At 37.0% G+C, this 19,011-nt stretch overlaps 1 protein-coding gene across 4 annotated transcripts in view; it reads left to right on the plus strand.

Moving 5' to 3' along the window:
- Positions 1–19,011, plus strand: part of LOC107654528 (acid-sensing ion channel 2-like) — a 359,561-nt gene that overhangs the window by 283,362 nt on the left and 57,188 nt on the right. For all 4 annotated transcript variants that reach the window (XM_016441633.1, XM_016441634.1, XM_016441635.1 and 1 more), the window contains one exon: positions 18,419–18,569. In XM_016441633.1, the coding sequence (XP_016297119.1) occupies positions 18,419–18,569 (151 nt within the window). The remainder of the gene's footprint in view (positions 1–18,418; positions 18,570–19,011) is intronic.

Genomic DNA, 19,011 nt, shown 5'->3' on the forward strand with positions numbered 1-19,011 from the left:
GCAAGTTTTTTGGGCAGTGTAGAGTAGTGCTTGTTGTTTGTCATTTCTCCGATCACAAATGCAGACATGGTTTTATGTTTACGCGGCGCGATGCAACGCAACGCGTAAAAAGACAGTATAAGTCATTATAATCCGTAATTATGTCCCCACTGGATGTAACAAATGCCTCGTTTGTAATGAGTTTGAATGTTTTTGTCTCGTCGCTCCGGCCGGACAGGGCATCACAATATGGTAAGGGGCGTAACATTTCCGGCACACGCTTGAGGTATTCGGCCAATCACAACGCACTGGATAGCTGGCCAATCAGAGCACACCTCGCTTTTCAGACCGATGAGCTTTGTAAAAATCGACGCGTTTCAGAAAGGCGGGGCATAGAGGAGAAACAATAATGTACAGTATGTGGAAAATAATGTGTTTTTTGAACCTTAAACCGCATAAACACATTTCATTACACCAAATACACAAAATAATGTTCTTTTTAGCAACATCATATGACCCCTTTAAGAAATCACTCTCATATAGAAATGCATCAGTTTTGAATAAAAGTGTCAATCTTTTTTTTTTTTTTAAAGAAAAGTCTTCTTGATCCCAAATAATCTCTTATGTTCACCAAGGCTGCATTTATTTGATTAAAAAAATACAGGAAAAACAGTACTATTGTGAAATATTATTACATTTAAAAAAAATTATATTGTAATATATTTTAAAATGTTATTTATTCCTGTGATGCAAAGCTGAATTTTCATCAGCTATTACTCCAGTCTTCAGTGTCACATGATCTTTCATAAATCATTCTAATATGCTGATTTATATGATGCTGCTTCAAATTCTTACTATTATCAACTGAAACTGTTATTTAATTGTATAATGTTTATTGCATTTTTCCACAGTGTTTCAAATACTAAATCATGGTTCATCGTTCATGGCTGTGAAATAGCTAAAAGTCTATTGTCTATTAATAAAAGGGCAAGCCCTTAAATATGGCCAAATGTCCTTTTTCAGTTAGAAATATTGATGATATATTCTTGATGTAGCTTAATTTTATAATGGCTGAAAAATCATTACAAATATAATGAAATATTTCATTTATCACCCAACCCCAATTACAGCTTATTCTCTCACTGACTGTCATTTATTAAATCTGATTTCAAATGCAGAATCATGTCCAAAGCATCTCTTCTCTGTCTTTGGGAAAACACTCACCGTAATCAATCTGAGAGGACTGAAGTAATCTGAGAACTTGCCCTATGAATCAGCGATTGCAAAAATAACAGCTGATGTTTGTTTGTTTACTCCACAGTGTTGATCTGACAACTCAGCACTTTGGAATTTGCTTTTACACTGTCAGTGATTGCATCTGAAATTCATACATAACACTGTGCTGATATACCACATTCAAGACATACAAAAAAGAATTTGCCAAAAAAATTGGATTTGAAGTCTTCCCAGTAATCCCTACTAGAATGCAATATTAATCTTATTTTTTTCTACCCTGTCAGTGTTTTGACTTTTTGTATAGTTACTTTAAAAGCTGAAATGCGAAAAGGTTTGACTTACGGTTATCATGCAGTTCAGAATAACACAAAAACCATAGTGAGTCCACTGATGAAACCAAAAATACATGACAAAAAGGAAATATAAGTTTTTAATGTTCTTTTGGATCCAAACTCACTTTTCTAGTATGAAAGTTTTTTTATCAGATCCTCTGTCTCAAACTATCAGCTTCAGGAGTTATTGGTGGTACTGCAGCTGAAATTTGATCGATCATGTGCAACAGTAGAGAGCAGCAGTGACTGGCATGAAATAACCAGCATTTCTGTAGCCTATATTATAATGGAAGAGACCACAGAGAGTTTTTCTTGGACGGGTGCTAGAGAGGTTTAGGCGGTGGTGCACACTGACTGTATTTATTAAAGGTGAAATGCACAGGACAGCACCAGGCGCAGGCATCTCAAGAATGCTGAATACTGTTTTCCCCCCTCCGCATTATTGCACAGAAGAATAGCAGATCCGTAAATCTGTGCTTGTATGCATCTCTCAAGAGACGCAGCGCCATGCCTCCACAATGGGTGTAATGAGATTTTTCTCAGGCTTGTATTCTCACTTATTCACTTGGGATCATATAGGGCCAATATTATCTGAAAATATGGATGCGGTTATGATTAATATTGCACATGAACGCAAATAGATATAAATGTGTATTTCAATGGGAATTAATGCATGACTGGATGGTTTTAAGCAAGATTGTGTTCATTTATCAAAGATTGTGTGATGCATTACATTCATATTGCGTGAATTAGTTTTTCAATGCTTCCGGAATCCTCATCCCAGGAGTCTTGATGCTGTAGTTATTAATTCGAATCCGGCTGGAGCCGCTAGACATCAAATAGTTTTATGTGAGCACCTTATATATAATCTGCCTGTTGCTCATCACCTGTTATTTTCAATTGAATATGTTTGGTTAGGACTTTTATCAAGATGATTAAATTAACATTTTTTCTTAATACTGGAAAATGGGTTGTTAAACGATGGAAAAACTGGTGATTTCCCCCCTAAATTACATCTTTTCTCACTCTGAGACTTTTGAAGTGCTTCATGCCATCCTAAAGGACATGAATAAACCACTTAAACATCAAGGCATGTGTAGAACAGCCTTAGGGAGATAAACATATTTGGTTACAAGGCAAACATTTTTGTTTGAATATTTATCTTTCCTCAGCAGATATCTTTTGGGCTTTGATGTATGGTTTCAATAATATTGAATACATCTCAGAAGAGGTTTTGCCTTCACCCGGTGCTCTCTCGCAGCTCATATTGACTTATTCAATCATATTTATTTTTTTTCTCGCGCTAGATAATTCTCCTGTGTTTTGCAATCACACACTCATTACCATGGAGACTAAAGCATCCTGTAAGTGCAGATACAGTTTTCATAGATTAATGTGATAGATGCGGCAAACACATTGCTATTAATATACATAAAAATGCACAGTCGCAAACAATCTGCGGCAAAATGTGTCACTAAGCTAAACAAACATTCGCATTATGGGCTAATTTTTCACTTCTAACCAAAGTAGTTCATAGCTCAGTGCCTAAAGTCATCAATGAATATGAAAGGTCACTGGCTAATAACTTTCATCCTTCATCTCTGTCTTTTCTGGTGTGTGATTGTGTGTGCTAGATCATCTGTGCATCTTTGTGGGTGTTTGTGTGTGCACTGGACCTCACAGTATTGTAACTCTCCCATACGTCTCTTGGCCTTGAACAGAACCAAGGGCACACAAACAGCTGAGCCTGTGGGGGCAGGTGCAATGCCTTTGACTTTAAGAAAATGGTCATTTATCAGTTTCATTCCTGTTGTAATGTGTGTAAATGCATCTAAGATGGAATTATTTCATCCATAATATTTCAGCACAATCTCATTAGTATTCATAGATACGCATATTTAAATTGTGGTTGTAGAGCGCACACATTTTTTTATGTTTGAAAAGACAATGTAATGACAATATCAGCATATTTACAACATCTAAACTATAAAGGCTATTAACAACTAGAGATATACAAATGTTTATGGTTGGTGGAATATTGACTTCTTGGTATTCAAGGTTAATTTGATTTCATTTATACTGATTGAGATGAATTAAATATGTTTAACGTGTGTGGTACAGTTGATACATTTATGTTCCATTTATTATGGTTTCAATCTGTTCTCAGTTATATTTAAAGAAATTACAGCAATGTAAAATGACAACCCTAGTAAAAAATAAATATACTAAAATGTATTTGAAATACATTTATTTAATGCCAAGTATACTACAAATAAATGTACATATTTATGTGCTTAATAAAAATACCCTGCAATTGTACTTTTAGTATACTAAACTGGTATACTTAAAGTCTGCTAAATTGGAACAGCTATTTTTATGCTTAATGCATTTAATTGTGCAGAAGTAGTGCTGAAGTCCAACTAAAGATATACTGAAGTATATTTGAGCTAAAGTGAAACTATTGCAAGATTACTTCAGGTACACTTTAAATACCTTGCATTTAAAGACAATCCTCATCAATAGTGAGGAATGTGCATTGTGCACAACTAGTACTCCAAATAAAGTTTAATTATCATTTTTATATCAGTAAGTCTCGAGCGATATATCAGTAAATATATGAATGAATGTGAACTATATGAAATAAGTATGAAATAAATGCATTTTAAATATATTGCTTTTTTACTATGGAAGTTAATGGCACATCACTGGTGTTTCACTTACATTTCATGTTTGTTAAGCTTTGATAATAATTAGAAAAAAATATCTGTACTGCTACATATTTGTCCATATACTGATATACTAGATCTCAGTGTCTTTTCAAACATTCCAAAATTGGTGTACACTTTATTTACAAAAATCTACAAATGAGACTACTTTGAATATTTTTATGAAGATTTTGCATAATGAACTTGTACATGAGCACTGTAGAGCTGATCTTCCTTCGAGCATTTTATTCACCTTGGCTTTAGAGGGGGAAAACTATGAATAAAATCCTTGTGTATCTGAAAGACAGCCGGTGGATAGAAAGAAAAAGAGGTTTACGGCATTTTTATGTCTCCAGTTCAAGTCTCTAGTCCAGGGGTGGCGAACTCTGGTTCTGGAGAGCCGCAGCCCTGCAGAGTTCAGCCCCAACCCTAATTAAAACTCACCTGCCTGTAGCTTCCTAGTAACCCTTCAGACCTTGATTAGCTTGTTCAGGTGTGTTTGATTAGGGTTGAAGCAAAACTCTGCAGGGCTGCGACTCTCCAGGACCGACGTTCGCCACCCCTGCTCTAGTCTGCTGGATCTCTTTTCTTTTTGAAATGGTGTGCTTGTAAAACTACCTGTTCTGTTGCCTAGTGGAGAGTGTAAGCCCTGCAGCCAAAGGGCAGGACGCTAACAGTCTGATTTTACTGACCCATGAAGTGCATGTGAAATTGCAGAAAGTCATGGATTTGGTCAAAATCCTTGAGGATTGCAGCAACCAGTCCCCACATTCCCCCCAAAAAACACTCTGCTGTGCGTTGTGAATAGCACCAGGATCTCTAGAAACACAGCGTGTTTACACAAGTAGATGTGAAGTTTCCAGCAAAACGTCTCGGTTACGTATGGTAACCCTCGTTTCCTGAAGGAGGGAACGGAGACGTCACGTCGGATGACCGACGAAATTGGGATCTCGCTTAGAGAGACCAATCTACTTCGAGTGTAAACTAAATGAGCCAATGCACATTGGCGTGCGATTATTGCATCCAGCTGCCGTCATCCGACGTGATGTCGAGAGTGACCGACTGAAAGGGAACTGCTGCCAGTCACAGATAGTCAGATTTAATGTTTTTTTGTTTTTTTTTAGCTATATAGAACAAAATTTTGGACCAGTAAGATTTCACAGTGGACAGGTAAACCAAGAGATGGTCGTGTCTAAAAACTTGTTTACAAGGTAGAGATAGATTTGTTCTCTTGTTGCCATACTGTATCATGTCTGGTTAGGATACGTCAGAGAATGTGCCATGGGTAACCCTTTGTCGATCTATTACAGTTACCATGGCAATAGGCCATCCGTCACCGGTGAATTTCAGAGAGACCGTATGAATCTGAGGGGTGTACTGTGATTTCCCTTTTCATAGTGATAGATGAGAAAAATTAATGATAGACTTGAGGTTGAAGGAATCACACTTGCTTGTCTTCAGCCTGTCAGATATTGTGACAATGGTGTCATGAAGCTATTGTCATTGACGTCCTGCAGAGTAGATAGAACCAAACAGTTTCTCCAGTGACTTCAGACACTTAAAGAACAGTTTAAGGCTACAGTAAACACGATAGCCTGAATAGAGATTTCAAAGCATATGTGCAGACATTGACCAAAATGTCAGCATATAAAAACATTCTGTTCAGTGTTATTCTAATATAATTTATATACTATTATACTATTTATTAATATTTTGATTTAGCTTTTTATTATTGTTTGTTATATCTATATTATAAAGTTTTCATATTTTATTAATTTTGTGCTCATTCATTTTTATTTTTTTGGTCTTTTTTAAAAACTTGTTTAGTTTTACTTACTTTTTTATGTCAGATTTATTTTTAATCATTTTACTTCAACTTCAACTTTTTAAGTTAGTTGCAAGGCAACATTTCTGGTTTTCATTTAAGCTTTTTTCATCTGGTATGTATTCAATTTTCGATATTTAATTAGCAGTTACTATTAAAAAATGTGCTGCATATGATAACATCATTAACTGGATATATTCAAATCTAAAATAATTTGTGTAACAGTTTACAATAAACATTACATGTAGTAGAATTAGATTTGGCTATCATAAATTAAACAAAATTTTTTTACAGAATGTATTAATCTAAAACTTTCTTAATTAAAGAACTTAAAAACTTTAATTTAAATTGTTTTAATATACTATTATTCATCATTAATTTGTTCATATTATCATTTAATGTATGTAACTTGAAATGTTAAAATGTATTAGTATATGCAGAAATTAACACTAATGCTCATTACCATAATTTTAAACATCACTTAATGTGACTTTCTCCAACAGATGTCATTTGTTAGGGTTAGATTATGTATAAACAGTTCTTTATAGAAAGAAATGCACATATCCACTTTTACAGATTGTTACATCCAATTAACTTGATTTATTCAAATTCATCTTTTTTGACTGAAAGTCAATTTTAAAGTTATATCAATTACAAAAAAATAAAAAATAAATGAAGGTACAAGCAGTGTGTAATACATAATATTTCATCATTGTACTGCTGGGAGCATTACTGCCATGTTGAAAGTTAAAAACATTGACTGTCAGTGCATCACCTCACAGAGAGGGAGGAAGTAGTACAACTCTATGAGCTTCGTCTTTCTGTCAGAACATTTTCGGCAGGAAACACTGCCAGTGCAGATCAGGATGCTCTCAACAACACTTCTGTAGAAGCTAATGAAGATCAGGGCACTTGTCTTTTTGAGTCGTGAAGAATAACCTTCGCTGGAGTGGGTTTCACCAGTGAATATGTAACTGACAGTAGAGAATATAGGGAAATGGAAGGCTCGTAAAAACAGTAAGAATTTAGGAAGTTAGTGAACTTCACTCAACATGACCCTCAAGAGCAACTCATCAGAGATGCATGTGGTTTCTCTTCAAATGCCTGTGCTTAGGTTTGTTAGACTCTTGGGCTTAACATTTCCTTTCGTTCAACCTCTTCCTCTAACACTCACAGCTTGGATCATCGCTGCCAAGCCCAAAGTCCTCTGTCCCTGAGCTCTGCTGTCTTGCTCCTCGTCATGCGGTTTCTATCTTAAATCTGGGCATCTATATAAATATTATTTATTGTTTTCCATTAAAAGACGGCTCTGATTGAATTATAAATTATAACATTTGAGAGTTGAAATCATTGTCATCATTTGCTCATGTTGTTTTTAAATCTGCATGACATTCTTTTTTTTCAGTGGAACACAAAAGAAGAACATATTGAGATTCTGTTGATGTTGATGTTATTATTTTGTTCATACAATGAAAGTCAGTGGGATTCAGTGTTGTTTTGGACCCCAATGAACTGCATTATATGGACAAAAACAGTTGAAATATTAGTAAAAATATTCTTTGTTTGGGTTCCATTGAAAAAAGAAAGATGGAACGGATAAGTAAATTATGACATAATTATGACAATGATTTTCATTATTTAACTATGCAATTATACAAACTTTAGAATTTAATCAGAGCTGTATTTTAATGTCAAAAAAGATGTTGTTGAATGAAGGAAAAATCTCAATTAGAGTGTCAACATCAAATGTTCACAGATTTATATAATTTAAGAAAAAAGGGGGGGGATTTTCTACAATTTAATATTTTTGAGCAAACTATCCCTTTAAATAGCTTTAGCTTTAATTTAATTCGTACTGTAGCTAACTACTCAAAAGTTGTGCAAACACAAGCGTATGTGAGAAGAGGCTTTGATTAAGATAACAAATGATGCCTAAGCAAGGTGATTGATGAGCCTAAGTCAGGGTCATCGCCTGTTGCCACGGCAGCAAGACACCTTGACTGACAGCTGGGATAGAAACATACCCGAGGGGGTGGTGTCAGGACTGAAGTGTCTTTTGCGCATAAAGACTGAGAGGAAGAGATGGAGACAGGTAGAGAAAGGGCAGATGAGGGGGCTGATGGTGCTGTGACAGGATGGACCATTTTATAACCCAACAGAGGCTCAGAGAGAGAGAGAAAGTGAGAAAAGTGCGAGAGTCTGTAGAACAGAATATGCGAGATGGGCCATTAATCTTCTATTGAGGGCATGTGATATCATGGTTGTAATGTTTGGACGTTACCACGGGCTCGTGCTGTAATGATAATATGCCTGCTGAAAACCTAGTGAGCTGCTTCACTGGCTTCTGCCTCCATAAGCTGCGACCTTCTAAGGCACCATCTTAACTGTTGTGGGACCACATAGGTGACATGTTTTTAATTCTCTGCATAAGTAGGAACTCGATGGCTACCACAAGAATAACGCTCTGCATGAGTCGACACACTGAGTTTGATGTTTGATGTAACTCTTACGAAAATTAACCATGGTTTTATTCTAATAAAAATGTAGTAACCATGGTTCCTCTTCAGGAACTCGAGCTGCGTCGAAAACGCTAGGGGAACGCCTTCTGCGACCCACGCTCTGAATCACATGTGAAATCAGTCCAATAGCTGAACGGGACGTCACGGCGGATGACGTCATGACCAGGAAGCTATAAAAGCACGTGCGGCGGAGTCAGCGTCAGCTTTCTGTCATTCAGCGAAGAGCTCTGTGCGTGTCAGTCATATTTATTGTTGTCTGTCTATTGTGAGAAAAAGTCTAATAAGCAGCTATGCCTAAGGCTCACGCTAAGACAAAGCATGCAAAGGGCGAGTGCAAGCCACGTTATAGGGTCTCAGGGCCCGGTGCTGGGAGCTCTTTGTCGCCGCTTGACGCTAGCGCCAGATGCATCCCTCACCGGTTGGGGTGCGGTCATGAGTGGCGACCCTGCCCGCGGTCTGTGGAGTGGTCGCCATCTGACTTGGCATATCAATTGTCTGGAGATGCTGGCCGTATTTCAAGCATTGAAACACTTTCTCCCAGACCTGAGAGGTAACCATCTGTTGGTGCGCACCGACAACACAGCGGTGGTCACATACATAAACCACCAGGGAGGTCTGCGCTCGCGCCGTTTATACAAATTGGCACACCAGATCCTTGTGTGGTCCCAGGAGAGGCTCCTCTCGCTGAGAGCGATGCACATTCCTGGGCACCTCAATGTGGTAGCAGACATCCTGTCGAGGCAGGGGCCAAGGCCCGGGGAATGGATGCTTCACCCCGAGGAGGTGAAGCAGATATGGAGAGTTTTTTGGCCAGGCTCAGGTGGACCTGTTTGCGAATCGAGAGACATTGCACTGTCCCCTCTGGTTCTCTCTCACTCATCCAGCTCCACTGGGGCTGGATGCCATGGTACAGACGTGGCCGAGGCTTCGTCTGTACGCCTTTCCCCCGATCACTCTGCTCCCAGGAGTCCCTCGAGGAACTAGGGTTACATACGTAACCTGAGACGTTTTTGGCATATTGACCACCATTTGTATAAACACAGTTTTACTACAAATAACATGGTTGAACTATGGTTAGTGTGGCAATGGTTACCCTGGTTTAACTATAGTAACCATGTTTTTTTTATTTTATTTGTAGTAAAACCATAGTTAATTTTTGCAAGGGAAGTACAAAAGGCACAGCACACACATAAGAGTAATTTTTTTACACTAGACATGAGTACACTATTCTTATCAGTAATTTTCATTGTTCATACTTATTTTCATGAGTATTTAATTTTCTATCAACTAACAATTGATTTCATCAGCATTTGACAGTAGCATGTTGCTAAGCTAATCACGCACTAACCCCCCCAAAAATAAAAAATAATAAATAAATAAATAAACAAATAAGCATGAAAAATTCACAGCACAAAGTACTGACTGAAGTAATAATGTTTTTGTCCCAATAGTTTTTGGTATTTCAAAAGTTTGAGGGTTAGTATTTTTTATTTTTTTTTAAATGATTTATTTATTTTTTTTTACTTTTACTTTATAATTTTATTCAGTGAGGTTGCATTGAATTGATCAAAAGTGACAGTAAAGATTTTCACTAAATTCAACCATTTCTATTTCAAATGAATGCTGTTCTTTTGAAAAGGGATGTATAACAGTTCCCACAAAAATATGAAGCATGCAGAACAACTGTTTTAAAGATCGATAATACTAAGAAAAGTTTGAGCATCAAATCAGCATATTAGAATGATTTCTGAAGAATCACGTGACACTGAAGACTGGAGTAATCATGCTGAAAATTCAGCATCACAGGAATAAATCACATTCAAGTCAATATATTGAAACAGAAAATAGTTATTTTAAATGGTAATCATATTCCACAACAGTACTGTTTTCACTGTGATCAAATAAATCCAGTCTTGGTGAGCATAAGAGACTTCTTTCAAAAACATTAAATAATTCGGTCACACTTTAGTTTGGGGTCCAATTCTCAATATTCACTATTAACTATGACTTTTTCCTCAATAAACTCCCAATTTGCTGCTTATTAATAGTTAGTAAGGTAGTTAAGTTTAGGTATTGGGTAGGAATAGGGATATAGAATAGGGTCATGAAGAATATGTGCCTTATTAGTACTAATAAACAGCCACTATTTTGATAATAGGCTAATATTATGCTAATAAGCAACTAGTTAATAGGTCCCTAAACTAAAGAGTTACCAATAATTCTTACACACCCTAAACTTTTGAACAGTAGTCACTTTGTCTGGCTTCTTGAATTAATTTTTTCACTCGCTCTGCATGCTGGGATTGCCTTCTCTGTGAAGGATACATGCAATGTTGACCTAGAATTTGGCAAAAACAAGGTATTTTAGGAGGCTGCATAATTATGCTGTCAACCGTTTGAACCAGCCTTCGTGTCTGCAGTGTACTTATTAAGCCATAAAATACTGCCTTCATAGGCAGCGCAGAAAAATTTTGAACAGAGCAAAAGTCTCTGACTCATAATGACTCTACTGAGTGACGTCTCATGCTGCATTTGAGAGCGCAGTATTATAATAATTTAATGAACTCATTTCAATTAGGCTGTTTTGAGGTGTCACAGATGAGCATGAGCTATAGTTGAATAGGAAATATGCTTATTTGAGTAGCTTAAAATAGATAAATAAGCAAATAAATGAAAGAGGGCATTGAATGAGTGGCAGAGAGGGTAAGTGAATTATATATGAATGAGTCCATGCGGACACTGTATGAAATGACAGTAACACTGAATGCACAGAAGTAGACAAGAATAACAGTTGTTAGAAAGATTATTTCTCTACTGATGCATCACTTTCTTTTTTTTAACTTTTTTTGAAGCTGTATTGTCTAGAATACTCTGTACATTCCCTCATCAGGTCCTTAATTAGCGCTAGTCAAGCACATATAACTGCTATAACATTTATGACAGGGGTGATAAAAGATTACATTTGTGTAATGTTGCATGTCCAGTAATGTACTTTGTTTAATTGGATGTAAAGATGATGAAGTTTAACTAAACCAGTCTGTGTGTGTGTGTGTGTGTGTGTGTGTGTGTGTGTGCTTTCTCATGTCTTAGAGTATCTACAGCAATAAATTAATCAAACTGAGATTTCATCCTATGGAAACATAACAGACACTTCATGGTGCAAAAGCCACTTTAGAGATAAACACACACTGTAGAGAGAAATAAAAGAATGGAGGAGGGCCTGGAGACAGCCAATGAAATGAGAATCCGTGAAGCAAAGTGCTCACCCTGCAACTCTACAGATTTTTATTAACATAACTGCCGGTAAACACACCGCCCAGACCCTCTCCGTTCCATCCTGTGACAATCCATTGCAAAATGGAAATCGATTTAGGGGAACAAAGCAGGACCACATCACAATAAAGGTGGTCAGAATGCTCTAGTCCTCTTTGGCTTTGATAAAAGCGCTTAACTGGTTCTTAACACACCTGATTTAAATTTTCCCATCATTGCTCCATCCTCCGGTGAGCTGTTGTGGCAGAATGGGAATTTGTCTACGGAGATAAGTGTTGTATCACCTGCTTATGTCATATTAGTGGAAATGCTGGTCCGGTGCAATTACTGTGGTAATCAGGAAACCGGTTTCCTGTTTAGTCTTTTTTTATTCTATTATGTGGGAGAAAGTGGTGGTATTTTGAAATCTTTTCACTGGTGGCAAGTTACGTTCTTCTCACTTTTGTTTTGAGATATGAAACAGCTGAAAGCTTTAGACACAATGGATGTGGAGGTGTTATGGCAGCATTTTAAAGTAGTTCATAGTTCATCCAAAAACAAAAAAAATTGTAAACATTTACTCATCATGTTGCTCAAGACCAGTGTCAAATTCTTTCTTCTGTGGAACATAACAGAAGATATTTTGAAGAATGTTGGTAACCAAACAGTTTTGACTTCCAATGTATAGACAAAAAAATTGAGAAATTCCTCAAAATGTCTTCTTTTATGTTCCAAAGTAGAAGAAAAAAAGGTTTTTAACATCATGAGGGTGAGTAAATGACTGCATTTTTGGGTGAACTATGTCTTCGAAGGTTTCCATTCCCAAGGTGTAATAGTTACAGTAAGTAACTCAGATTTTGTGGGGTTTATTGGAGGCCTACTTGGAAACTTTGAGTCTCTTGACCATTTTTTTTTTCTGTTCCTGAGTTGAATTTGAATGATGACACCATAAAAATGTCAGTGTGTCGTTGATTTTGTGATGGTGTGATTGACCGTGTGGAATCATGAGGCTGAGCAGGTTTGGGTAGCAGACTGTCAAAAATGTCCTGGCATTACGCCGTTAGCCGCAAGGCATTGGCATTTCCTGTCCAGAGTGAGGATATAATGTGTCTGGACTCACTTCTCTTCCACTCAAAGGCTAGATCTACTCAACAGCAAGGATTTTTCTGCTCTCTTCCGCTCTCTGTAAAAATATATGGTAGGAAAAAAAATTATGGCAAAAGTTTGCTTGACTTAAGTTGAATTGATTTGCAGAATTAGTAAATGTCTTGACCAAACTTAAAATATTAAGTTACCATGACTTAAAATCTGCCATCATTATAACAATTACATGTTTTGATTGTTTAATACATTTTCTATAATTAAGATGATTAAGATTACTATAATAAGATTGATGTTGCTGTTGTTGCTGTCAAGTTGCTGACATCATTTTTAATTGTTTTTCATTACACGATTTAACAGTAGCATGCAAAACAGCGATCTGTGTAAACTTTGCATTAATCCAGTTTGACTTTAAGTATATTTAAGGTATATTATAATAAATAAATAAATGTTTGGTAAGTTAAAATAAAGAATGGAGGAGGGCCTGGAGACAGCGAATGAAATGAGAAAATGATGGCATCCATGTCTGAAGAAGATAATCCATGTGGCAGGCGACAAGGGAGAAAAAAACCCACCAGGCCGGTGACTGATAAGACTCAGAGACATCATAGAGCACTTCCAGGTCTTTAGATGGGAAATGGCAAAACATTATGCTCCTGGCACACCAGTTGAAACTTCTCCAGTTTTGAGGATGACTTTACTTAGTACGAACATTTGCAGAAAAGACCACATTTTTCTCTGCGGGTTTAAAACCCTTGGGGTAGTCTTAATTTTCACAGTTTCAGTGATAAATACCCTGTCAGTCAGAGAGCCGATCTACAAACTGAATGATCAGTCAGTAAATAAAAAAATAGCGGGTGCGAATACAAGGTGATCAGCTCTACGGGGAGTGTTCATATCATGCTCCGTTAACACAGTAGTTAGCAGTCGAGAAGATGTTTCAGACCACTCCAAATAATCACAGACCCCATAAATATTCAGATTAACCTGATTTATTCATACATCTATATTCTTAATCAAAACCTTTAACGTGCGAGAGAGAGCAGCTAAACAACTAGATGTAAATGAGCGTGACCTTTTGTGAACATCAAGTTGTGCTTTATCTCCTACTGCTTTCCCTAAATATGATTATCATAATGTATTCCTCGTCAGCATGTTCTTACGGTCGACCCGTTGCACATTCGCCTGTCAAAGGAGCCCTGCCACAGCCAAGCTTCCCTTGCCTACAGCCATATCACACAAGCACCTTCGCTAATAGCGTCTCTGTCTGTGTCATTAAAAGCAATGGGCATCACTCAAACCAGGTCACGCCATTTTGTTCTAGAACACTCAAACTGCTTCCTTTCTTTGAATGTTTAATGAGATTTTTTTTGTGTTCGCAGATGCGCACAAACCAGCTAATGAGTTTGATTTAGCTCACAAAGGCGATTGTACACCAACATCCACAACGAAACACATGCTTCTGAAGTTTTTGCTATGAAATGCAAGTTAATTGAAAGTGAATTGATGTGTTTCGTAACATCCTGTGTTTTAACAGTAACCTGCTAACCTTGATGTAACAGCGGTTGTCTTGTCTTGACATAAAAGCACCAAACTACAGCACTAATGGAAGATTATTTTTTTTCTCTGTGAAATGAAAATGGAAAAAAGAGCCACTTTTTGTGTTTCATTACTCGGCTAAATTAGTTTAAGGGTTTTAGAGGCTATTAAGAAAGTATTTGGCATGTGTGCTCAAATCAAGCCTTCACAAATGTTTTGCTGTTTGCTGTTAGTTCAGAGAAACATCCTTGGTCAATAACAGCAAATGACTATTGGCATGTTTACAATGACTTTGACGTTAACATGCTAGGCACTAAGTGGTAATGACAGTGCACCAACAAGGTCTTTATGCCAAACAACAGCAGTCATAATGGCTTATTGACTGTTTTTAAAGGGTGATATGTATTTGTGTGCTTTGTAGCTATATCAGTATATAGAAATTTTTGCAGATGTCATTTTATGCTAAGTCTTTGGTTAACTCCTCCTAAAACCTCATTTAGTAAGACAGCGATTAGCAGCCACCTTTAAATTGCATCTTTTATTAAGGTGGTTTGAGTTTTTACATTAAATTGTTACATCATTAGCTCATTGTCAGAGCTGTATGGCTTAAATCCTAAACGGATGGTCTGGTTCTAAAGAGACATCTTTGGTTTTATGAGGGAAGATGGCTTTAAGTTGCTGGTTCCTATTTAATAAGCCGCAAGTTATCTTGAGCGGAAATCCTCGCTTCTGTTTGCCTTGTCAGTTGAAATTTAATTTAATTTGAAACAGAGAACAAGAAAAAGAAGTAAAGCTGTCAGTCATTGCAGGAAATGAGGACTGTATGTTACTCTCTCTCTCTATCTTTAAAGGGTGATCTCTGCAAGCACTTAGCTCAGGCATGAAGGATGAGACTGAATATTCATGTCGATTTTGTGGGCTGTGGTCTGGCAGCTGCAGGCTATGGTGATTTATCTTGAACGTCCATGTGTGTGTGTGTGTACAGACATGCTGTAAGGAGAAACCTTCTCAATCATTCATCCATCCATCAAACTCCTACACTAGATAGAAGCAGCTCTTTCAGAGATCTTAGATCAGCGTTCTGCACACCAATCCTTGGAAAGATACAGTTTCAAAGCAGGTTTCCAAACAGTTTCATGCTGATGTTCGAGCGAAGACCAAAATCTTTCAACATTTTTGCTTTTCAGTCAGTGGATTGCACCTCTGGTAGAGAAATATAGTACACCTCTCTATGCTTAAAGGTTAGTTCACCTAAAAAATAAAAATTCTTTCATCATGTACTCACCCTCATGTTGTTTCAAACCTGTATTGGCTTATTTTCTTTCGTGGGAGAATGCTTCAACTGTTTTTGCTTGCACAATGAAAGTAAATGGGGTCCGAAACAACATTAACTGTATGGACCACGAAAAATAAAAATAAAAATAAAAAATACAATATGGTGTTTCACAGACGGAAAAAAAAAGTAATGTAGGTTTGGAATGACGTGAGGTTGAGTAAATTATTTTACATTTTCATTTTTGGTTGAACTTTTTCTTTAAAGAATCTCGATTCTTATACACTGACGGGGGCTGAAACATGCATAATCATAATTATCATCATTATGTACTGTATAACAAGGGATCCAGATTTTTCCATTTATGTCTTGTACGCAGTGTTGGGAAGGTTACTTTGGAAATGTAATAGTTTACAGATTACAAGTTACCCTATCGTTATCATCAAAACAAGCAGAGAATTGCTTTATCTCGCTCTCTTAATTACATATCATTTCACTATCGAATTTAGTCCCAAATTAGAGCTAAAAGCAGAACGAAAGGGATAAAGGACTTGGGCTTTGTAAAAGGTGGTGGTCCCTTTTCACTCCATTACTCTTAAATGGTTGTATTTGCCTCTGCTCAGTTCGCTGTGTAAAATACCTTCATTGGTAAATGAATATAAATGCACCCAGCTCTCCGTCCTTTCTCCTGCATGTCATCTGAACAGGGAACATTGGGGTCGTTCTATTGCTCTTTCCTCGAGGGCTTTGTTGAGGAAGGGCTCTGAAGGGTGACGGAGAGATTCACTTTGCATCCTGGAATCAGATGTTATCTAGCTCTCACAGACCCACAGCAAAATATAGTATTTTCTCTAATATAAGCATTTTAAGGGTGAGCCAGAGGGCATGTCTGAAGATGAAGATGCTGCACAGTTCTAATCATGTTCCTCAAACAAACAAGGCAAAAAATGCAAGTCTGAAACCCCATAACTCATACGACTGTCAGTCTGATGAACAGCGATTATAACTGAATGATGTTAAACGCATGGTTCATCTAAAAATTCACCATGTCCTTCCAAACCTGTAGAGTCTCTTTCTTCTGCGGAACACAAAAGGATAATCTACTGGCTGCTCTTTTCTGGGCAATTATAATGCATGGGGACTAGAGCTTTCAAGCTTCCAAAAGGGCTAAAAAGCAGCATTAAAACAGTATGAAAGTCCACATGACTTGTGCTTTCCAAGTCTTCTGAAGCCATGCGAATGCTTTGTGTGAGTAATAGACTTTAAATAGATCAAAATTTAGCAAAAAAAAAAAAAAATTTTAATTCACTTCCAACTTCACCCCTAGTTCTCCTTTTAAATATTCATGAGAGGCCATGAGAGAAGTATTGATGCCCAATTTGTGAAATTTTCCCTTTGAATTTGATCTTTCCAGTAAATCAAAAACAGTCTGTGTGATTTGTTATTTGTGGTGACTCAAGACTTATCTGGTTTTAGAGGGGAAGGAGATCAGTCAATAATGACTTAAATTCCTCCCACTAAGCTATCATCACATGACTTTAGAAAAATATAGTTGCCTGGACCATTTTTATAATACTTGTATGGTGCTTTTGCATTCTTTTGAAGCATGACGTCAGCTCTTCGTTCATTTTACCTGCATGAAAAAGAGTAGCCAGTACATTCTTCAAAATGCCTTCTTTTGTCTTCCACAGAAGAAAGAAATACAGTATGAGAGTGAGTGCATGGCATATGTGACAGAATTTTCATTTTCTGATAGAAATCCAAAGTAATATTTTGGGTTATTTCAAACAAATTTCTGTGTACTGTGTCTGGAGCATACAGCCAATTATCACAGCTATTCTGACTCGTGTGTGTATAAATTGAAGCAAAACACATTATGCTACATACAGAAATAATAGCAGTATAATTTCATAATACCTATGAAAATTTAAGCCTATAATTTGCAGTACTGCAATTAAATCTTTCAATATGCAACTGTCAAACCTTTTCAAAAGTAAACACTTTACAGTCTTGGCTACAAAAAACACAAGACTCCAAATGTTATAATTACCGTCCCTTTTGACAACCAGCTCCAATATATAAATTATAGTTCCCCTTCAGGAACTTGAGCTGCGTCGAGTCGCTTTGGGAACGCTTCAGCGTGACCATGCTCTGAATCACATGTGTAATCAGTCTATAATATTTCAACTCTTGTTATGACCAGTTAAAAAAGTAAGGTCACTCAGGTATTTCTGTGCAAGGAATACCAGTAAGGCACAGGAGGGACAGGACATAAATATTGCAGGTGATATGTAAACAACTGTTTATTTGGAGCCGCATGCGTTCATATCGACCTAGAGAGAATTGCCATCTCAGGAGGACGATTCAGACAACTTTACAGCTCAATAAATATAAATTTTTTTATACTAAATTATTCATGAAATGTAAAATTATACATGTAATAAAAAATATACAAGCTTCACATTAGTACTTTTAAACAGTTCGGGCCAATTTGCCTGCTGAGCTTTCATTAAAAATGTATTTCACTGTATTTCATGGCATTTATACACATGCAGAGTAAGTCAAAATTATTGTTTGTGGAAATCAACAGCGTGTTACGAATCAATTAATAAAAAAATCGATGAAGTCTAATAAACTTTCTTTCTTTCTCTTTCCAGGTGTTTACACGTTATGGGAAGTGTTACATGTTTAACGCTGCCGAAGAGGGGAAGACTTTGAGGACTACGATGAAAGGAGGCACAGGCAACGGCCTGGAGATCATGCTGGACATCCAGCAAGATGAATACCTGCCTGTTTGGGGAGAAACAGGTACACACACTCACACACACACATGCAGTCAACCCTAATCACACTATGTACACTTGAGCTTTCCCAGAGGGTTTCCTTGTTAAACATCTCTCCTCATTTGCAGGAGAAACTCTGATTGTCTTACAGGTGTCTGATTAGGGCAAGGTTTTGTCAGCGCTTTCAGTGTGACGCCGTCCCCAGGGACGTGGTGAATATTTGTGAGAGAATCATACCTTGAAGAACAGCTGTGATGCTGTAATGGTGTTGACAAATCCAGTGGGATTCATTATCAAATAGAAGTTCTTGCATGCTGTTGAACTGATCTGATGCAGTTACACTTCTCTGAAAAGTGGTACACAAAAACTTCACTTTTTTGATTACCATTGTGACACCCATGCAAAGCATAGCTTCCCTTGTAGTGTGCACGATATTTCAAAGGAGATGAAAGCATTTAGGATTAAAA

This window comes from Sinocyclocheilus anshuiensis, unplaced genomic scaffold, assembly GCF_001515605.1.
Source record: "Sinocyclocheilus anshuiensis isolate Anshui unplaced genomic scaffold, SAMN03320099.WGS_v1.1 scaffold419, whole genome shotgun sequence".
Taxonomy (NCBI): domain Eukaryota; kingdom Metazoa; phylum Chordata; class Actinopteri; order Cypriniformes; family Cyprinidae; genus Sinocyclocheilus; species Sinocyclocheilus anshuiensis.